Here is a 23,000-nt window from a genome sequence, read left to right as displayed (position 1 = left end):
AATGTTGATTGTTGATATAATTTATCCACTTGTTACTGTTAGTTGATACAACTTGGTGTCAATAATTGATATAATAGTAGTAGTTGAAGTAAAATTTTTCAAGTTGTATGTATTTTATTGCTACATATATATATATATATGTATATGTACACACACACACACATCTAGCAATAAAATACATGCAACAGACTTGAACCTGAAATAAATATTTTGGTTTTCAACAGCTAAAAACTATTTCAGCACATAATCATTCAAATAATTCAATTATTTATTTATTCAATACAATATGTTACAAATCTACAATATTTACTTAACAATGAAGAAAATATTTACATTTTACAACACATCAATGAAAATCACTTTGTACAGTGCTGCATTTCTTGTGCTCGAGTTTGTATTCAGGGATTTCAGGGAGGTGCTTAGGTAAATTGTGCAATATGTTTGTATTCTGTTAAGATCAAGTGACAAATAACTGATTTTCAATACAACGTAGTTTCATAATCCTTATTCCTTGATGCCAAGCCCCAGAAATGTTGTGACAATGCAACATTTGGGTAAACTGATAGAGTAGTCTTAGTTGCCACCGTCTATAAAGCGGTGTTTATCCTTTGCTGAATAGGCTGTTTAAAAGCAGGCATGAATTAGGAGTATACCCAGTTCTCCAGGGACCACTACACCACTGAGTCTGACTTAAATCCCATCAATTACCATGACCTTCTACTGTAAAGCCATTCATTTGTGGAGGTGAAGCAATAGCTCACATGATACAAATTTTACAAAGCTCCTTTGGCTTTCACTAGGAGGTGAATGCTTGAGGGCTCCCGTTGGCTTATGTGTGGAAGTGCACTGCTTTTGTGTAAAATACATACTGTATCGTTTTGCTATGCTTTTCCTTGTTGCCTTGCTCGTTTTCAGGTCCCAACTGAAACATTTCTGTGTTACAAATATTGTGCAAGTTTGACAATATTGTGATGTTCATTCAAATAGGTGATCTGATCGGGTGATAACTGATCCAGTCATCCATTTATTTACACTTTTTAGTATGAATATATGGTAGATCTTAGAAGTTGCCATTGGTGACTCTGCTGTATAAAACAGAGGAATCAAAGCAGAAAGAGTGTGTTTCTCCTTGTTGTAACTCACATTTTCAGTTTCAAAAGAAGAAGTGGTTATATATATATGTATATATATATTTATATTTATATATATATACATATATACATATATATATATATAATTATAATCAAATTTTGAGTATCAGCACTCTGAGGAGTGTTTGGGAGTTCGCAAATAATGAGAATTGAGGAGCGGGTTTATGCTTGCTGATGTTGCGAATTACTCTTACGAAACTGTACATGGTGATTGGCTGTGGCAGTTATCCTGTCCATTTCTACTGTTAGGCTGACCGGTCCAAAACCTGAACGTTAGTCTCTACATTTCCGTCTGGCAAATGACTTCCTTGCTATCTGTTTTCACGTCTTCGTCTTTCGTTTGGTTCAGGTAGCCTCCCTCTACGCCGGGCGGCGTTGGGTGTCTGTGCTCGTAGAACTCCACCACAGGGTAGGTGACCATGGCCAGCAGCAGGACGGCGAGCATAATGTACAGTTTGTGCTCCAGACAGATGAAGGTGCTGTACGCGAAGGCGATGACGAATCCCAGCGACTCCCACATGCGATAGTTGGCGAATGCTGCCTCTTTGTCCTTGGAGAAGAGGACTCCATAGAGGGCTGCAAAGCAATGGGTAAAGGTGCACCAATTACAAGAGTGTTCCCACGATGACAGTTGGTGTTAGTTGCTGGTTTTTGTTTTTAAGCAGTTTGTAGTAGGACAAAAGACCAATTCCAATTATTGTCACTGAATATTTGCGAGACAATTTGTGTGTTTAAAAAGGTTTGGCTGCATCAGAGGCACACAAACAATTATTTTGTTGTTGACACGATAAGAAAACTACGTTTTTTTTTGGGGGGGGAGGTCACCTGGAGACTTTCTTTCTTGGTTCAACTGGCACTGCTCCTCTGGCCAAGCAATGGGGAATCCATGTACAAGCTTGCCTGTTTTTTTCAGTATTAAACCTTCTAGAACTTAGTACTTTTGTAGCGGTCAAGAAAGCACCTAAGCAAACTCATTTTTGCCGCAGACCAAAGACGTCTTTAACTTACCGTTGATTTGGGTTTGCCAGACAGCGTCAGCCATGCCCCACAGAGCAGAAAAGGCAAAGAAAACCCCCAACTGGTCCGGGTTCGGCCTCCAGTAGAGGAGGGCGATGATACAGGAGATGTTGGTCACAGCAGCTGAAAACAGAGACATCAAAATTAGACCGCCACCTTCAGGATTACTTTAGGATACCTTCTTTTACTCTAAATTTGGAACAATGCAGCATGCAAGACATTTGCTTTGCTTAGGTTACAAATGTAGGAGTCGCGTCACACAGCACACAGAGTATTGTAGAATGGCGAGCTAACTGTCAAGCTAACTGGAAGTCATGTATGCAGCCAGAGTACAAGACAAACATATTGCAGTTGTAGTACTGTTAACAGGATGCCAAACAAATGGACAGCCCAGCTGACAAGCAACTTCAGTATCAGTTTTTGACAATATCAAAAATCATTAGCATCAGACATGGGTAATGGCAAACATTAATATTGTGCGTCACTCCAGGAAATGTTTCTGAAGGAGATAAAACTTGAAACAACACGATCATAAAAACCACGATAAGCAGAGAAGCAATATATATCACGATACCAAATGACAAGAGCGCTGGCCTCCCCGTGTACCGCGACAGTCTTCCGAAGATGATGGAGCAAAGAGAATCGACGGCCCCAGAGCACATCATCACAAAACCAACAAAATGGATCCCAAGAGCACAGGTCACATAGTTCTGCCAGGAGGAAGAAAAACGGACAATAAAAATGTGAAAGTAGCTCTATTTATGATTTAAATGTCCATTGAATGAAACATTTTCAAGTAGGGAATCGGAGCAGACGACAGAAGAAGGTGAGTATCCCAGTGATCTTCCACTGGCGTTTATCTATTAATCTATCTAATCTGATCTATTGGCTGTACACGAACAGTGCAGCAATGAGCTGCTATTCAGGAGGAGAAAATGATCCATGTTGCGGTATGTGAGTCCTGTGCAGATGATTTCAGGAGAAACAAAGTGCCTTCACCTTTGGAAAAGTCCCGTCTAGTTCTCTTGTGATCAAAAGACGTCAGAAAACTCTGTAAACGCTGCACAGCACAGCACAGCACAGCACAGCACAGCTCAGAAGAAGAAGAAGATGAGGAAGAAGACCTTTATTGATCCCACGGTGGGGAAATTTGCATAATTACAGCAGCAACAAAAAAAAAAGCAGCATTTTGCAGGCCACTTATCTGGCTAACAGATATGATTTTCACACTGGCCCTTAAGTAGATTAATTAATGTAATGTAGAAGGGCTAAGTTGAGGTAACTGGATTTTTGTTTTTGTTTTTTTGCTGTCTTGTAGACGTGCGCCTCTCACCCAATAGTCTTTTTCAGTTCTGAAGAAAAAGGTTGGACATTCCCATGTATTTAGTTCCCGTTTATACGAGGACGGCATTTTTTGAAACCGACAATTTTCGGAAACGCTCTTGACAAAAAAAAAAAACACGCTTTTACAAAGCCGTCTTCAAAAATATCCCCGTTTACGCCTGAAAATGATGTAACACCTATGCCCGGCCTTGTGTGGTGTTATGAGTGTACTCCCTGATAGCGCAAAAAATAAGAAGACCACCTGGAGTTGTCATGGTTTGCCATCATGCCCACAATGAATTGTCGTTTTTTTTTTTCCCCTGAAGGCATCATCACCTCACTCCACTCAGGACCATCAGCACTAATCTTCGCCTGCTATCCTTGCGGGGTTATTTAGACGCACTGTTCCCTCTCCTCCCTGCCAGATTGTTCCTCTGCTATGCACGACACTAAACGCTACGCACGCTAGCCTGGACTGATTCATCTGTTACCAACCTCACCTGTTCATGTTTCAGCCTCCAGCCTTTCCCTTGGACAAGAAAGCCTGAGTGAGTGTCTCCTTTTGAACCCTTTTTTGCGAGAAGAGAAATCCCTTTTTGACTTTGATCCCTTTTTTTTTTTTTGCCTTTTTGGAACGGGTTTTTGTTCAGACCCTTTTTCTACCTTTTGACTGACCAGTTGCCTTCCTCCACGAATAGAGCCGTTTTTTTTTTGTTTTTGTTTTTGTAACAATTAAACTTTGTCTGGTGTGGTGCATTTGGGTCCAAAAAACGCTCCCGTTTCAGGAATATGGCGTGTTGACAGAAGTGGCAGCTCACCAACATTAGCACCACGGAGATGGCACAGATCACTTGTGAAAAGACTGTGTGGATAAACGACAACGATGAACTTCTGCTTTGAGATACTTTAGAACGCGAAGCCTCAAAGCTACTTGGTGGGGTTGACTGGGAGTCGTGCCACTTAAAGTTGACATTTTGGTCATTTAGGTTTGTAACAACATTACAATATCTGAAGATCTCGGGCCCAAAATGCGACAGGAGAGAAAAAAAAAAGCCACATTTGTTCCACATAGAGCGACCCTCCCCGAACAGAGGGGGAGGCCTTTGACACCATCTCTCAGGCACATACAATACAGCCTTGACGACTTAACCATTCTTTACACCTTGTCTCATGGGATTCGAATGATGACTCATATGATGGCATGGCAGGAGAACGTGGAACCCCAAGTGGGTTGTCAGAGTAACGACCAACCTGAGTTTGACCCTATTATCATAATCACCAACAGCCTTTGGGCCCACCTCCAAACCGCCCCCTGGTGGTTAAATACATGGGACTTGGAACATGGGACTACCAACCTTTTGTTTTACAACTGAAGAGGCCTTTTGGGTGAGAGGCTAAACATCTTCAAAATAGCACCAAAAAAAGTTGCCTCAACTTAACCCTTCGCCATCAAGATGACCTGGATGATTCAGAACCTTCACAGACATAATCCAGCAAAAGTATTTCCATGCAGACACGAAGCTCATTTGCGGCATAAAGGAGGATGAGTGTGTGGCACAACACCTTGGTGTATTCCCCAGAGAGGAAGCTCTGCTCGAAGCCACTGTACATGGTGAGGGGGATGAGGGTCACCATCCTCCAGTCCTTCAGCAGCCGAAACGTGGACAGGGAGGTTTGGAGGAATGGCTCCCTATTCCCACGGAACTGGCTGGCCTGCTCCCGGTCGATGTTGTCCAGAAACACTGCCACGATGATCATGGCAAGCACACCCACTCCTAACACAAAGGACAGAACACACGCCCTCGGTCATGCGCAGAATGTTATCCCAATATCCATGTGTGGTTTTGACACAGACATCAACAGTGCAAAATAAAAGTCTTCTGACCTAACATAGACACTTTTTTCTTTGGGTTTACATGTTGCTCAGCTGCCCTCTCTTGTGGTGAAAAACTGACTCACTCACTTATTGCCCCTTTAAAGTCAAATTCAGTTACGTCACAATCTAACTCTTCTTCTTCTTCTTCTTCTTCTTCTTCTTCTTCTTCTTCTTCTTCTGCCGCTTATCCGGGGTCGGGTCGCGGGGGCAGCAGCCTTAGCAGAGATGCCCAGACCTCCCTGGCCCCAGTCACCTCCTCCAGCTCATCCGGTGGGACCCCAAGGCGTTCCCAGGCCAGCCGGGAGACATAGTCCCTCCAGCGTGTCCTGGGTCTTCCCCGAGGCCTCCTCCCGGTGGGACATGCCCGGAACACCTGCCCAGGGAGGCGTCCAGGAGGCATCCGGAACAGATGCCCGAGCCACCTCAGCTGGCCCCTCTCGATGTGGAGGAGCAGCGGCTCTACTCCGAGCTCCTCCCGGGTGGCCGAGCTTCTCACCCTGTCCCTCAGGGTACGCCCAGCCACCCTGCGGAGGAAACTCATTTCGGCCGCTTGTATTCGCGATCTTGTTCTTTCGGTCACTACCCAAAGCTCGTGACCATAGGTGAGGGTGGGAACGCAGATCGACCGGTAAATCGAGAGCCTCGCCTTTCGGCTTAGCTCCTTCTTCACCACGACGGACCGGTACAGCGGCCACATCACTGCAGCGGCTGCACCGATCCGCCTGTCGATCTCACGCTCCATCCTCCCCTCACTCGTGAACAAGACCCCGAGATACTTGAACTCCTCCACCAGGCAGGATCTCCCCACCGACCCGCAGAGGACAAGCCACCCTTTTTCTCCTTTGTCTAAGCTCAGTTTCAGTCTGGACTGAATCTCATCACATACATTACATGAAAGGTAGTTTTACCAATGTAGCAGCCGACGAGTGTGAACACGAGTCTCTGAGGTGGCTTTGTGCTGCTGCCACTGCCGCTGGTGCTGTTGACCGAGAGGCCGCAGTCAGCAGCCCCACACGTCAGCAGCTGTTCCTCTGGGATGTCAGCTGTCAAGGGGAAAAGACAAAGAGCTCATAGTGCAAACCCGTCATCACTCGTGGAAAGAAGCTTAGTACTTGTGCCAAGGTTTCCTTCTTCGATGTTAGCGGAATCATCAGCAAGATTAGCGGATCGTGTGGATATGTTGCCATCAAAAGCAGACGTTTATGATTGGTAATATTTTCAAATTTCTTGCTTTAGGAAATTGATATTTATTGTCACTCCATGATGCATACAGATGTGGGCAAAATTGTCAGAAGGCTTCGTTTAAGAAAGAGAAACCCACAATGACCACTGGAATAACTTGAAACTGACAAAAGTAGCATTAAAAATAACTGAAAATGGACTAATGAAAATCAAACATTGCTTTTGAGTTGTGGGGCAACAGAATCAATAAAAAAAAATAATAATGAAACTGGCCTTGACAAAAATGATGGTACCCTTAGTTTAATATTTTCTTACCAAACTGTTTTATTCACTAAAAAAAAACCTTATTGACAGCAGTATGGCTTATTACCTAGTTGGAGAACTACAGGTTATGCATGAAGCATCAAATTCTATTGTATTAGCGTTACAATGTTTGCAACGTTTACAAGTTCACTTGTAAAGATTACAATGCATTTTGGGTGCATTCTGTAAATTCCATCCCAAAGCCAAGAATCCCTCACTTTTTAGTAGCGTAGGTCACAAAGATTTTGTTTGATTTTTTTGTCGGAGACAACACCATAGACATGTACTCTATTCTTACGAGAAGTTTGTTTCAGGGTTTCTCCACGTGCCAAGAATAAAAAATCCTCCAGAATTGTCTGCAGGCACCAACCAACACGACAAAATCGGACACACCCTGCCACCAAAAAACATTCTTGTATATGCTTCTCAATAAAAATAAAAAAAAAACATTCATCAGTGATCCATTAATGCTGGAGCTGGTAAGATAAAGACAATTACGACCCATAAAACCATATGAAGTCTGCGGAAACGATTGACTGTGGACGTAACTACAACAACACAACGCAACAAGTACGGATCAACCTCATCAAATTATCAAATGGTGGCATTACAGATTCACATTATTGCCCTAGTGTGGATCAATGTATCAGAATACTAAAGTTTGACCCCCAAAGTACAAGTAGTTGATGTAGTATTTCCCTCTTAAGTGTAGCAGGAGAGACTCCTTAAATGGGTTTCACTGGGGTCCAATTCTTTTTTTTGCAAAGATTAATTGTTGCAATCACAATCATGCATTCTTGTCAACGGAGACACTACACGTCCTGCCCCTACCTACGGCGGTGTCCTGTCCAAAGATGAGCGACGACATGAGGTTCCCCCACACGCCTGCCGACTGGAACATGAAAAAGAAGATGCCAAAGTACTGGTTGATGATATCGGAGCCCTTTTTGCCCTCCTTGGCAGCCTGTGCGTTTCCGGAGATGGTGAGGTACGTGCACTTGGCTGACCACAGGGTGGAGCCACCTATTCCCAGTATGACTGACGTGGGCATGAGAGTGTACCTGTGTAAAAGAAAATGTTGTTTACACGCGTTGGCTGCGCTTCTTCACATTAGAAATGCACCGTGATGTGGCCACAGGAGTCTTAGCAACAACTTTTGCTGTGGTTTTGCAATCGAAATTAAATGCAGACATTTTTTTTTTTTTTTTTTTTTTAACTAAACACAATGAGGTAATACACTGATTGAATTTAAGGACTAACAGTTGTTTTAATCCTTCATGCAAGACATTGAAATGTTAATCATGAGCAGGTCTTTGATTGAAGTTCCTTGTCTATTGGTTTTCAACATACGGGTTCAGGGAGTTTGTGGGCCTGTTTGCAGTTTTACCACAGATAGAATAACAACACTTGAGGTTCCAATATTAATTTTTTATCACTTTATATCTGACAGTGATATAAATCACTTTCTGCCCCTTTGAAATGTTTCCACAGGAAACATTAACCTCATTTTGGTTGATTGATGCTGGTCAAGTTGTAATGGGTTTTATTGCCTCCCACATGTGATCATTAGGTTGGTGACTTCTGCGTTCTGGCTTCCAGCGGTGTGACACGGGAGCAAAATCACTGAGTCTGCCTATATAAATAATGACATCACATCTAATAGACATTTCATCCTTTGACTGATTACCATCCAGGGTAGAGGTTTCCCACTGAGTAGGACACGTAGCAGGCCATGCTGACCACAATGGTCCATTTACAGCCCAGGTTCTTGATCATGATCGGAGGAAGGAACATGGCGGAGACGATGATGGAGGCGTAGATGACGCTGAGGGAGGCCACGCCCATTCCCTGCTCTGCATTCAGGCTGCTCTGCACAGACAAAGATGTGATTCATTTAAGGAGCTGTAACAAATATCAAATACAGGAACAAAGTAAGAGCACCCTCAGTTTATAGGATTCTCCCCCACTGCTGTGCATCTTTGGTTGAAAACATGACCGCAACGGTCACAGACCGATATGTAAAGGAAAACCGCCCCAGGCTGTCTCCCTTTCGTTGAAAAATAAATAAATAAATAAACAACCCAACAACAACAACAAGAAAAACTGGGGTTGTGTGTCATGTTGGACCACAACTAACAGTATCAACTTTTACAACTCTACATTTTTTATTTATTAGTATAACTATTATTGTTTATTATTGATTGATTGATTGTTTGTTTGTTTGTTTGTTTGTTACAATAAAATTGACCTCTTTGGATGCTGCTGAAGCAGTTTCAGTCCAGGCAGAACTTGAGTCAGGAATTGTCCTTTACCCTCCACCGTCGCAATTGCCATTGTACATTTCCATGTATAGTGACAATGAAAAGAATTGTGTCACCTGCTTTACTGCTAGCCTAACATGGGGAATGGAATCTATTTGATTTGAAATTAAACTGACCTCGAGTAGTAAACAGACACAATGGCAATGACAGACGTTGACTGACGATGCTTCATATTTCTAAAAACAATGCATTGTCTGCACGAAACAAAACAAATGCATAAGTCTCTATACGTGGTCTATGTATCTGATAATGAAACGGGGCACTTGGCTACATGTTTACAGTGTTCCGTACGTGAAGCGTACTTTAAGTTTCGCATCTTTGCCAAATTGATATGTTAAGTATGTTACACATATCAAACACTAAAATAATTACACATCATAATAACACAGTGTGACTTTTGGACACATTAAGTGGGGAGAATGTCATTAACTCCAGCTGATCTTTAAATGCTTTGAAATACAATAAATTGAAGATTGAACAAAAAAAAAAAATGGTTTTACACCTACCTGCAAATTCTGAAGGGCTGCATAGGCTGTGAAGAGGAACAGAAACCCGGCAGACACCACCACTGTGTTTTTCAAGTTACGGCTGAACATGGCTGCCCTCAAAAAGAAAAGAGGAGACCCTCGCAGATCCTTGGCCTTATTAGAAAAAGAATATCTTCATAAAAGAGAATCAACACAAAAGTGTTGGGGGCCTCAGACAAGATGCCTCCGACTCTCTTCCAGAAACTCTTCAACTATTGTCTGGATGTATGGTGTCATACAGCAGCGGTGGCTCCTGCGGTGGCTCCTGCGCAGAGCAATGAAAGTTTGTAACTGCTGATATTGATTGCTTCTGAAGGCAGCTGGGAACAAAGTCCAGCCCTTGTGCACATGTACATGAACACACAAACACACGCTGAGAAACTTGCACACGTGCACCGTTTGAAATTGTCACTTGGCCAACAGTTTTTTTGTCTGCTTCAGTGTAAAAAAAAAACAAAAAAAAAAACTGCTCACACATCAAGCTCTGCCTATTCCAGTAATTCTCTGCGCACATCACATGAACATATTGGTCATCACCGCTCAATTGTACATTATGGTCCATAATGTACTTTCTTCTGCTGTAGCAAAGATCAAAGGTTTACTGATTGTCATTCCTGATTTTTGCTCATGGTCGTCTTTTTTTTTAACTGCCTGGTTTTTTTTTTGGTTCTTCTTCTTCTTCTATGGTGGAATAAGTGCAGCAGTTGTTTGCCCTCAAGACATTACGTTGCTTCATCCCGTTGCTTAAGTGTTTGCATTTAGCATATTCTTTCGTAAACCTTTGAGAGACCCTCCTTTAAGAGAAAATAAAATATTCTATATATATTCCATACTTAGGTAGTTGTTGTTGTTTTTATTTATTCATTTATTTATTGATTTATTTATTTTACCTGACCTCTCCTTTTTAAAACATTCTCAGTGCCAGAGCCCGAGATAAACCTTCTTATATCTCACAGCTAGGACGACTACCATGACTACCGACATCAATAATGTTGTCTTTTATGACAGCTTGACTTTTGGTTTTGGTTTGGTTTTTGCTTGACGGTTTGCATTGTTAGTTTATTGATCGTCCTGTAAATTGAAAAACCACGGAGCTGTTTGGGACTGGAAACACATTACATCACCAGCCGTTGCCTAACTTTACCTGCTGTAAATGAGGTGACCTGATATGATCGACACAAAGGAATTTATTTCATTGTATTTTGTTAGTTTTTGAAATGTTGTTGCACCAGTGATGAGGTCAGACAAACCAGCCATCCGTCTGGGGTCTGGGGCTTGTGCGTGTGCGGCCTAAAGATGCTGAGGCCAGACCACAGCAACTGTGACGTTAAGAACACCTTAAATGTTGATTGCAAGCAAGACACCACAGTGGTTCCTCATAATTCTCCTATCAGGAGATTTATGGAATCTATGTATGGTATTCAGCTAGAATTCAGAAGAAAAAAAAATATATGTGGCTAAATGCAGAGCAAATGGACAACTTTCTAATGATAATACAATACTTTAACAGTTTAGTGATACCTCAGATCTTACATACAACAGCAGATGAAAGCCAATCCCAGAGAATCAACTATCACTATTTGGTGCTTTACTTCATTTGTAAGATTATCCATCTCTCTAAGTCACACTTAAATTCCATTGCGTCACGGTTTATGGCTTTCTAACCCAGAGGAATGGAAATATTAAAGAAATAAGAACTAATAAAAATCTGAGTTTCCAATGAAGACGAACGCTAGTGCTGCTATATTGTGCTGACACTGTTCGCGTCCCTTCCACAGTACAATTCGGTTGGAAGCATTAGGCTACGTTTTGTTTGGTGGATTTTTGCCGAGAAGAGTTTAAGAGAAGAGGCTTTGTGATTTACATGTCATGACGTTATTCTTACTGGAACGCTTGGGTTGACAAATGCTCTTTATAATTACGGGATGTTCTGAAAAAGCTGCTGACTTTTCTTGCACCATCGACTGTGCCGAGAAATTCGAAGAGAGAGGAAGTCAAAATTAAGATTAAACAAGTTAAAATGGTAAAATAAGTTAAGTCAGATGACTCACTTCCTTCTGTTATCAGCAGATCATGCTTGTGCTGCATTAAAGAAGCTTAGAATATACACCCTACCCTGTTCTCACTTGATTGGCTACATCTATTCAACCGCATGTGCCTAAATGTAGACACATTGGTGAATATGCAATAGCTAGCGAGATGAGCTATTGAAGTTTCAACCAAGCATCAGAATTGGCAAGAAAGTTGATGCTGGTGGCTTCAAATGTGGATTGGTTGTTGGTTCCATGCTAGTGCGAGTATTTCATAAACTGTTGATCCAGAGAATGGTCCCAGAGAGACCAAATATGAGTAGAATAGCTCTCTAGTCACAGGAGTACAGGAGGACCAGACTGGTTCAAGATGACAAAAAGGACAACACTAGCTCTAAAAGTAGAACCGCTTGCTGCAAGTAAGGTGTGTATTTCTGAACACACAGCACATTGAAGATTGAAGAAAAAAAGCTTAAAAAGCTTAAAAAGCAAAAAATCTTTAGCATTTCTTTCGCCTGAGAACAATTAAAGCCGCAAGGTCATGATTCATACTGCCACGTCTTAAATGATAGAGGGAAGATTTTGCATAAACATCGAGCGTTTGAGTGGAGACTGAGGCGTAACAGACTCACGGTGTTGCCAGCTTACACAAGTACAACCTCTATTAAAGTCTGTGTCTCCAGGATTGGACTTGTGTAGCCATCAGAGAACTCACCGTTCCTAAAGACACAAACGCATGTCATCAGCAGACAGTCACGATGGACTGCCTACCATAAGCCAAGCTGATAAAACACCCCATGCTACGTGATCCGCACGGCCAACAAAATCCAACAAGAGGCACCGAACAAACTGCACTACGCAGTTACTGTTAAGTCAGACTGCTGGAGTGTTTATTTTATCTTATCTGCTTATCTTGATCCCTCAGGGGTTACTAAATGTGATCACTGGTTCTTTGACAACACAAGAGCCAGCCGCTTTCACTCTGTGAGACAAGATATTGTTTTATTTCATTGTTTCGATGGTCCATCATCTTTATGATGTGTGTGTGTTATGTGCTATTAGGTCAATAAAGAAAAAGGGCCGTTTGTAGAATATATTTTATATCATACTTCAAGATGACTTCGTGGAATTGCTGACAGAACAACACTTGGCGACATCTTGGGTGTGGCGTCCACCCAACAGGGTGTTTCCATCTGGTGGGTAGAAACACCTCAGAAATACACGTGTCATAACCCGTGTCATAACGGGAGGGACACTGTGGATTGCGGTAAATCAAAATATATTTTATTATAACAAAATAGATCATTAAAGAAAAATAATAACATCTATACAGTGTGTTTGTGAGTATTATCAGTAGTGTAAGTGTGGATGAGTGAATAGCAGGATTTGGGGGTGTTGTCAGGTGCAAAATGAACAAAAAGAGGTCGGGGGTCGGCCAGACTCAGACTGAATGGAGAATGGGGAAGAGAGCGAGCGGCACACGCAGTCGTATTTTTGTTTCGTTCATCATGCCCTTCACTGCAGTCTGCATTACAAGGTCGCCTTGCTTAAAGGTGAAGTAGGTAATATTTGGAGACTTTGAGAGAAAAGAGAGATATCAAGTGGTTTCATTTTAGATTGCAGCATTCTTTTACCCCCCCCCCCCCTCCCCTCCTGAGTTTGCCAGTGAACTACAATGGCCTGTGCACACAAACCTGGATACCGAGTCTACCTTCCTCTTCGTTGGTTGATTTGATTGCGCAAGCGTTCAAACGCGCAGTCACGCGGGCTGGATTGGCCACACCAGGCTTCCTTAGAAATATGGCGTTGCAAGATGGCAACTAAGTAGGAGCGAGACGTGTATAGTCTGAAGACATATATGCAAAACGTGTACATATGTATGTTCTCATATATAAATGAGAACCATTCTGTGGGTAGGAAAACCAAATTATTTTGATTTTGCTGTGACTCTCCACTTTTGATGTTATCATGGGCAGTATATTCATCTTTTATCAATATTAAAATCATAAATCAGGCAAAGTTGTACACACTGAAGCTTTATCCTTATTGCTGACAACACTAAACACCAAACCGATGGTGGTGACACCTGTGTCAAAGTGAGTGTTCTGCCCGACACAGCATATAGAGAGCAAAAAAAAAAATCTTGGCTCCTAAATTGGAGAGCCCAAAATAAAACCACTGATCTGAACTCACTTCCACGACTCTACTAATTGGCATCAAGTGGGGATACATCTGCTGGAGTTGTGTGTCATCCTCTTTGCGGTGCGAGGAGGACGATATTTTGATTTTGAAGTCACAAAAGACTTTTAAGACTCACAACTTATTCTCTTACTACTGCTCTCCCTCATTTTCTCTACAGTGCCAGAGAGATCTTTAGTGATCACCTCCTTGGGCCCGCTTCAGCCTCGACAGGCTGACCTAAGGGCTTGGAAGGGGTGAGGGTTGACCAACAGAGGGAGCCAAATTCCAAAAACAAACTTCCATCAGCGGTCGCAGATTTACATCTGACGAACAAACTCTACATTCTAAAGAAATTTTAGTTGGTCTCTAAGTAAGAGATGAACCTCCTGCTAGCAGCTACTTTTATTTTACTTTTGTTTGCATAAGTAACAGTCTGTTCTAATCTGCATAGGGAGGTCATGCAGTCATCGACGTCTGTACAGTTAGTGTTTTTATGTTGGAACGTTCGGAGTGTATGGCCGAAGTATGATTGCCACTGTGTTCCCTCGTGTTTACTTTAAATTGAGTCGATTTGTGAAGAGGAACCTGTACTCTTACTCTGCCTTGTTCCCATAGGTTGATCTAATTAACCATGTTTGAGTATACACACAGTCATTTCTTCCCTGGCTTCTCTCGTCCTTTGCTAATTATGTTGGTACAATTGATAGAATAAAACAAGAACAAGTTTGTAAGATCTCCTCCTGTTTGGTCTGTGCCCTAAAAGCTTGTGCCTTGAGTCAGTGCAAGTAAATACCCTGACCTCACCTCGCTCAAACTTGACATAACTCCTCTTGGGCCACAAAATACTTCATAATTAAGAGTTTCAAAGGCAAAGTAGTGGCTACTTGTCATGGAAAGCACTCTGACCTGTAATGTAGCGTATGTCTTGATAGTATTAATAGATCTAGATTCTCCCAAAATGCCGACTAACTGGTAAGACCCTAGAATAGCTGAAAGTAGCGTGGCGTCCAGAGACTTTCGCTATCTGGCTCCTCCTTCTGCGGAAACAGTTCCCAACTCAAATCTGCAGGGCCGACACCTTCTGTGCATTTAAGACTTCGAGGCATGTGTTTTTGACAAAGCTTATAGTTCGGGCTGAACACAGGTCATTTCATAGTTATGCAGCTATAAGGTAGGCCTAGACTGCTGGGGGACTTCCACTATGCCCCGGGCACGTCATTTTTCTCATACTTGGATAGCAACTGCACTCCAGGAGGTCTTCCTTCCAACAGTCTTTCTGCTCTTTATCTAAAAAAAAAAAAAAAAAAAAAATTCCACAGGCGGATTGCTAGCCAAGCAGATGAAGCGAAAAGAATAACAGTCTTCAATCAGCAGGCTGGGGGTGGACTTGCAATCAAACTAATAAGAAAAGAAACAACTTTTGTTGGCTTCAATAGATTCAAGATTGGAGAAAATAATCAATTTTTTCTTTTGTGTTGATTCAGATTCACATTTGTGTTTGTTCATTTGAATTGTATTTCAGTGAGCACAGTTGGGACATAATATAGCTCATAATCCTCTTACCCTCAGGAGCAAACTGGACATTTTTTTTTTTTTTTTTTTTTACTGCAACTTCGTTTCTGCTGCAAAAGCTCTCTGTCTCTCTCTTCTCTCAGTCACTCTTTATGTTAGTCTCTCTCGCTCTCTTTCTCTTTCTCTTTCTCTCTCTCTCTCTCTCTCTCTCTCGCTCACACACACACACACACACACACACACACACACACACACACACACACCTCATACCTGAGTAAGTGCAGACATACCTGTTTGTTTGCCAGTCTAATACCTGTGACACTCACCCCCGCCCCCCCCCACCCCCCCCCCATCTATCGCTCTGTCTGTCTGTCTGTCTGTCACTCTCTGTCTCTGTCTCTCCCCCCTCTGTGTGTTCGCGCGCGCGATTTTGAACACATTCAAGTGAAAGATGTGAAATGTTGCCACAAGGGGGCTCACTAGCTCTGCAAGTCTTCAGCTCGACTGTTCCCCATGATGTTGATTCGTTTTAATCACCACGTACTGAGTCCGTCTTACTTACTCTTTTTAGTGAGACGGATTGGTACACGGGTAAAATCAAACCTGACACATATAGCCCTTATAGCAAGTAGAATGTATTCACTGTGTTTCGTGTGAAAGCGACCGTTTCTATTCAATTTGTTTCTGGAAAAATGAACACATGAAGAAGAAATAACCGACAGCAACGCTTGTTTTGATGATTTTGATTTTTTTGCAGTTGCTATTTCTTTCACAACAAAGTCAACCTTTGACAGCGTCAAAAGCACCTGAAGGCTCGTGTTTGGTCGAGCATTTCGATGTGCTACTGCACTACATCTCTTCACCTGGTGCAGGAGTCAATCCGAGCTGTGACTCGGCTTCCATCTGACCAACTGACAGTGGAGGAATCACAGCCAACGACGTGAGGAAAACACCGTCCTCCTCCTCCTCCTCTTCCTCCTCTTCCTCCTTCCCTTTGCTGCAAATGTTAGCCCTCAGCTGATAGCACCTCTGTGTCAGATTACAGCTTCGCAGAGCTGCAGTGACAAAGAAACAAACCAAAACAATATTCCAGCGAGCACACTGAGGTTGGAAATCTTTTTTTTTTTTTTTTTTTTTTTTGAATGCGTTGAGATTGAGTGGCACTTTTTTCTTTTTTTTCTTTTTTTTCTTTTTTTGCCAACCACTCAAAACTTTTTGTTCAATTTGGCGTTTTTCCTGCAGGGGGTGCTCTATTCTTAGCTTGTTTGTTTATTTCACTGCCCAGAGCAGCTTGGCAGCTAACTGGTGGCTTAATTATAGGTGCTAAAATGGCAATAAATGTTTTGTGTAATCAATCTGAAGGAAGCATGTAGAGGATACACTCAATAAACACCTCACAAATAGGGAGTGGCTAACCTTGTGTGAAAAATGGACACTGAGCACAGTGGTTTTCAGATGTTATCTTCTTACAGACGGTGCCAAAGTAGGACAAATGCTTCGAGAGGGAGCTTTGAAGGGAGAATTCATTTCTCCTCACTGAGCTGGGTCACATTCTTTAATCTCAGGCCCCTACCTGTTTGACTGCTACTAAGTCATGGGGGGATCTCTCATGCAAGCACGCACACACACACACACACACACACACACACACACACACACACACACACACACACACACACACGCTTTCTTCCTCCAAAACTCTCCTTTCTCACTCAATCCTCCGGCTCTCTTGCCCTAAATCCCTCCTGGAATCTCAGACCTGTGTGTGAACCAGACTGCGGTCTGACTGATATGAGTTCTTAAACACTGAGAGACTGATACTGAGCCTCCCGGGGCTGAGGATGCCGTCAGCCTGCAGATCTTTCAATCTGACTTCTTCTACGACAAATAAGTATTCAGACTTTCCCCTCCAAATTTCTTTCATGTCCGTGCGGAAAATCCGGCAGGGTTAAAAAAGAATGAAAGAAAGATACAAAGAAAGAAAGAACGAAAGCGAAAGAGAGAGAGAGAAAGAAAGACGGCACACATTTAAACAAATACAGCTTCACTTCACTGGTCCGATGAAAGTCTTCTGGCTTACACAGAGAAGACCAGAGCAGTGAAGTAGTCGCTCCGAGCATGTAACCAATTATTTTGCATTTGGAGCGATCGAATCAAGAGACGGAGGATTATTAGGACAACATCTGATTCGAGTAAAGCTCACTCTTATTTCAAACATTTTTCTGTGCCATGAACAATACAAGGCCAGACAAAGACAAAAGCCCTGGACAAAGGGTTACTGGGCGTACCTTGTCCAGTATAAGCTGTGAAAACATTGATCCCTTTTCTGTCACGCCCTTGTTCTTGAAAGAGTAAATGTTGTCGTTTTGCATTATGACTTCAACGGGCATTGAAACTTGATCAACTCTCTTTCAAAATACCATGCTGGAAATGTGTTTTTTTTCTGCCATTTCAGTAAATCACCAATGACTAATCTATACGTCTGTTTTCTTGTTTCTTTGTCCTGCCACCTAAACCCGCCCCACCCGCCAGGTGATGTATGAAGAGCACCCAAAACATAACATTATTACTGATTGATTGTCGAAAAGTAAGACAATGTTTCCTGAATGTTGATGACGGTGGTTTCTTGTGACAGCTGCGGCGCTGTGAGGGAAACAAGTGTGTCAAACACATTGCAAAATATTGTAATTTGCATGCGAGTTTGGATTGGGAGACTAACTTGCTTTATGAAACTAGGACTCATGGGGACTCTAACTCTTAACACTGCTTTAATTTCTGATTCAGATACAAAAGTACAAGAACTACATGAATTTATTGTTCTTATTTTGTCCTACTAACAATAAACAGCATCATTTCAATTTGTTTGTGAACCTTTGTTGCTGTCAGACCTTTAGCAACACACACATACACACACAAAAAAACATCTTTCAAATATTTAGTGACAATAATTGGGATTGAGTAAAATTTTAAGGGTGTCTGAAAACGTTTTTTCCACTCCTGTCTTTCCAGTGAGCTAACTGATGTGCCAGAGAACTGCAGGTCAATTGGGAGTCGTGATAAATCTCAGGAAAACTATCTGACCTGAAACTGCGTTCATGGCCGCGGAGGTATGCGCGCGAGAACTCTGTGTTTACGATCTGGACGGCGGGAATGTTTCATACTTTTGGTGAGCCCAAATGTTTGGATCAGACAAATGCTGAGGGGATGTCAGAGTTCTCTGACCCCGTCAGCTTATCACGCAGCAAAGTGCCTTCTTTTGGGAGGGAAGAGTATGAAAGGGCTGAGGTGAGGGGTGAGGTGAGGTGGAAGGTGACAGTTTAGGGAAGAGGCGGGAAAGGGAAGTGGACAGAGGCAGAGACGGGTTTGACGTCACTCACATCCTTCCTCTGATATTTGACTCTAATCTGATGTACGAAGTGAGTCCTGCTGTAGCGTTCGTGCTCAGGGGGGAAAATGCATACATGTTTTAGAAATCTTGTTATTGATTGTTATTTATTAGGCAAATAAAGTAAAGCAACTAAATAGTTATATGAATTCAACTTTGTATGTGTAAATTTGACACATTGGGCTTTTTTGAGAAGTCAGGAAATAATCGAGCCTACCTATCAACCACTAAAGCCCACGTTTCTATCCAGGAATGTCAGCAAATCAATATAATTTCACATCTTAATCAAGACCCAATCATGTGGTTTATTTTTTTTTTTTCTGTTTGTATTTTATAAAATTGTAAATTTGAAAATTCATTCATTCAGTTGAACAGGTTTTATGAATTTGTCCCGTGACTAAAAGTCTCTCTTAAGCTTTCATTAAACGATCAAACTGAGAAATATCTTCCTATTTTAGCTACAATGAGTGGCCCCCTCATTCTCATATATTAAAGTACATGTTGGACACACTGTCTGTTTCTATCAATAACACATTAGCAGTGTTTATCACTTAGCATGACATTACATTCATGACAAATTTATCCTTGGGCTCTTTACATGTCATTCTGGTTTGGAATGACATGTGCCCTGTGAGAGCACTGAGGTAACAGCAGCGTGGAAAAATCTGCCTTTTTTTAAAAAGTAGAACCCTCCAAAAAGAGAATAATGAAACAGGCAACAAACAGTTAAAGTGGAGAGGCCAAAGAGGAAAAAACAGGAGCTGAGAGTAGAGATTTGATTGAAAAGAAGACCCAATTACAGTTTTCCTGAATCCAAACTTGGTTTTCATAACTTTTGCTGGCTCATTGGTTCTGCATGTTCTGTTATGTTTTGCATGGATGTTTATTGTGACATACATGATATATATTGTTTTATTTTTTGCTCATTGTGGTTGTTTATTCAGCTGATAAAGGACCGCATTTTATTCATGTCTGAATTTTGTCAAAATTTTCTTGGCCCATTTGAATAAACTCTGAACCTAATAGAGTAAAAGAAGAAATAATCAATTGATCAATCGTTTACAAAACCGATGGATCCCTGCGGCGCTGGAGTTGAGCCATCCCGAACTTTGAATGAAGGGAAACATATTTCACATTGTCATTTTCCTTTCTTTGATTCTTGTTAAGAAGAAAACAAAGAGGACTTAACACGAATCACAGTGCAGCAGCCGCCAGCCGCCCTGCTCCTGACGTGACCGCAGACATGCAGCCTTTTTCTTTTAGCAGTGAGCACTTGTGGTCGGCCTGGATTCCGGCCCCCCCCCCTCTCCCAAACCCTCACGGTGTATTCAGGTGTCGGCCCCTCTGCCAGTCGCAGCAACACGTGTGGGTATTTCAGAAGCTCCTCGTCAATTTGGCGGTTTCGGTATTTTTTTTTTACAGCTTCCCCAAAGATGAGCTCATCTTCTGCTGCCGCTAGTCGAATACGACTCGCGCTGTTTCCACCTAAAGCGTTTTCTTTTTTCTTTTTTTTTTAGTGCAGCCACAGCATCACTGCGCTCTAAACCCTGTTATTTTCATGTGCTTGGACAGTGACACAACGGCTGATGCTAAATACATCGCACAAGTAGACACGCTGACCATTTTGCCATTTTTTTTTATCACGTTAATGTTGGAAAAGAAAAACCTCATTCAATTTAGTTTTCAAGCAGCTGTTTCCCTTCTCTTGTTTTTGCAACACCCTCAGCTACTATTTATTCCTCCGAGTTCCAAGAATGTTCCGGTATTTGGGTCATAAACCGCCGTTGCGTTCGTGCCTTCTCGCCTCGTGTGGGTCTTTTGTGTGCAACTGTGTGCGTTTGCGTTACTTCTCGCTCGCATCGTGCTACGCGTTGCAGACGGGCCCCCGGCGGCGCTGACAGCTGGGAGTCACTCCTAAACATCTATTATGATGCTGCGCATGCACTGTGCGCGTGCGCGCATGTGTGTAACAGAGACGCCAGACAATCTATTGTTGAGTGTTTGCTGACACGGTGCATCATCCACTGTGTTGGAACTGTTGCTCTCCCCCCGGCAGCACAATGAACGGGCAACGCAGAGATGCTGAGCACAACACTTTGTGGCTTTATTTAGCTGCATGACACACACACACACACACACACACACACACACACACACACACACACACACACACACACACACACAGAGTTAGAGAAAGAGAGAGCAGGGTAAGAGAGAAATGTGTGCGCACACGCATGTGTTTGTGTGTCCCAGGAGGAATCAGACGAGAGTTCGTGACCTTTCGTTATTAGAGAAAAATGCCGCTTTCAGCAAATACAGCTTTTCAACACTGAGAAACTGCGGTTCAGTGGTTCGGCAATTTGCTGCCTCACTGTACGAAGGTTGTGGGTTCAATTGCCAGCGCCGGGCCTTTCCGTGTAGATTTTGCCTGTTGTCTCTCTCTTGAGTCAGCGTTGGGTTCCTTCCCTCTGTAAGGCATGTATGAGGTTTGACTGCTGAAATGCCAGTCGGTGTGAGTGAGTGAGTGTTGTTGGCTTGTCCAGGGTATAATCCCGCCTTCGCACCAAAACGGCTGGGATTGGCTCCAGCACCCAGTGATGAGGGAGAAATCGGATGGGGAAAACGAGGTTGTTGGTGAAAATCCCTGCAAATGAATCCCACACTTGCGAAGTTCAGCAGTAGTCACTGAACTCGTGCATTGGAAAATCAATATCTAGACCAGGTTGGGTCAAATTACTGACACGGCGTCAAATTCTATTTCCGGCTCTTCTATTTTGAGCTGCGAACAATTCAGTCTCATCGTCCGATGGTTCAAAAGCCATGCTTTGCAAACTCCAAATACAAGCTTAACGGAAATAGCCTGCCAATATGGCAGCAAATCTGCCAGTGTTTGCTCACTAGCTCCGTCTCACTGGAGCCAGGTTGAAACTGTCAGAAGCTTTGGTTGAAGCTTGCATGTTTTGCAGCTCCAGAGAGATAAAAACCCAAAAACCTAAAAACCCCAAAACTTGAGAGAATCGCCCGAGCTGGCTGGATGTTGAAGGAAAGCCGCTGGCGATACACGCTAAACTGAACTCTGAGGCAAATTGCGAAAGCTGTGTGTGAAAAGGGACTCCAGTGACTGTTCCGTTTGATAAGACCGTGCACCATCAACACTGGCAGGACCGTGCTGACCTTGTTTTTGTCTTCTACAGAATCACCTTTAAAGGTTAAGTGTGTAACATTTGGAGATTTTGAGAAGACACGACACCAAGTGGTGACATTTTAGATTGCAACACTCACTCTCTCGCCCCTCCCTCTTCCGCGCATGCCAGTGAACTACGGTGGTCTCCATGCGCTGAACCTGGATACCTCGCCCACCTCCTTCATTGTTGGTTTATTTGAAGACGCAAGCAGTCACCCTAAATACAAAACGCACTGTCAGGTGGGCTGGATTGTCCATAACAGACTTCCTTAGAAAATGGCAGTGAAAGATGACAGCTAATTTGGAACAAGACCTTGCTATATGTATATTCTTATATATAAATAAGAACTGTTATATTGGTAGGAAAACCAAATGACTTTTACTGTACTGCAAGTATACACTTTTATCAACGTATTTATGGGCAGTATATGATGTGTTTACCAATATAAAAACTAGCTCAGGCCAAAGTTTACTCACTGGACCTTTAATCTGTCTTTTTTGCTCCTCTCCACCGTCTGTAAAACATGTCTTAGACCAAAGGTTGGGGGGAAAAAATTGACTGGTTGGCCGCAGTGGTTCTAAAATGTGGCATAGGGGCCGAAGCAGCAGCAGATGGATGGAGTATATCATGGGATATGTAGAAAACATGTGCTTTAATGTCAATTGAAAATGAATCAAAGCAAAGTTCCGACAAAATATCACCCTTTTTGTTGAAGTGACTTTTTCAACAACAAAAAAATAAACGAATGAAATCCATCTTTTTTTTTTTCTACTTCTAACAGTTACTGCTATATTAAGGTAATTTAGAGTTATGTCATTCTTCAGAATACCATCATCATTATCACTGGGGCAGAAAATGCCAGAACGCTGGGAAACTAAAACATTAATAAGGTTTGTTAATATAGCCTCGAGTTCGGCCGGCCGGATTAATAAGCTTAACGGGCCGCATATGGCCCCCGGGCCGTAGTTTGCCCGTGCCTGTCTTCAACGATGGAGATGGCTTTTCCA

General features: G+C 42.5%; 1 protein-coding gene across 3 annotated transcripts; it reads right to left on the bottom strand.

Moving 5' to 3' along the window:
• Nucleotides 1-1,200: 1,200 nt before the first annotated feature.
• On the bottom strand, nucleotides 1,201-22,581 carry LOC142896210 (protein unc-93 homolog A-like). 3 transcript variants are annotated; one of them, XM_076037749.1, is made up of 11 exons: nucleotides 22,470-22,581; nucleotides 22,091-22,209; nucleotides 18,801-18,863; nucleotides 9,680-9,814; nucleotides 8,540-8,721; nucleotides 7,684-7,913; nucleotides 6,276-6,410; nucleotides 5,055-5,266; nucleotides 2,743-2,878; nucleotides 2,160-2,291; nucleotides 1,201-1,727 (listed from the first exon to the last, which is right to left on the bottom strand). In XM_076037749.1, exons 2-11 carry the CDS (start codon nucleotides 22,115-22,117, stop codon nucleotides 1,432-1,434), a joined length of 1,548 nt encoding a protein of 515 aa, XP_075893864.1. In that variant the 5' UTR covers nucleotides 22,118-22,209; nucleotides 22,470-22,581; the 3' UTR covers nucleotides 1,201-1,431. The 3 variants fall into 3 exon arrangements, with proteins under 3 accessions (XP_075893864.1, XP_075893865.1, XP_075893867.1); XM_076037750.1 differs by lacking the exon at nucleotides 22,470-22,581 and having other exon boundaries at nucleotides 22,091-22,228; XM_076037752.1 differs by lacking the exons at nucleotides 22,091-22,209; nucleotides 22,470-22,581 and having other exon boundaries at nucleotides 1,202-1,727; nucleotides 8,540-8,716.
• Nucleotides 22,582-23,000: the final 419 nt, after the last annotated feature.

Source organism: Nelusetta ayraudi, unplaced genomic scaffold (assembly GCF_046127955.1).
Source record: "Nelusetta ayraudi isolate G7.1 ecotype Tasmania unplaced genomic scaffold, CSIRO-AGI_Nayr_v1 ptg000052l, whole genome shotgun sequence".
NCBI classification, from domain to species: Eukaryota; Metazoa; Chordata; class Actinopteri; order Tetraodontiformes; family Monacanthidae; genus Nelusetta; species Nelusetta ayraudi.
Note: the sequence above shows the minus strand (reverse complement) of the source record. Positions and strands in the feature narration are given on the sequence as shown.

Excerpts from the sequence above, each read along its gene's own strand:
- LOC142896210 (XM_076037749.1), bottom strand. The coding sequence starts at position 22,117 with ATGCGCGGAAGAGGGAGGGGCGAGAGA. Across the intron at positions 6,411-7,683 it reads TGGACAGGACACCGCCGTAG|CTGACATCCCAGAGGAACAG; the intron begins GTAGGGGCAGGA and ends TCCCCTTGACAG. Across the intron at positions 5,267-6,275 it reads ACTCGTCGGCTGCTACATTG|GAGTGGGTGTGCTTGCCATG; the intron begins GTAAAACTACCT and ends CCTTTGTGTTAG.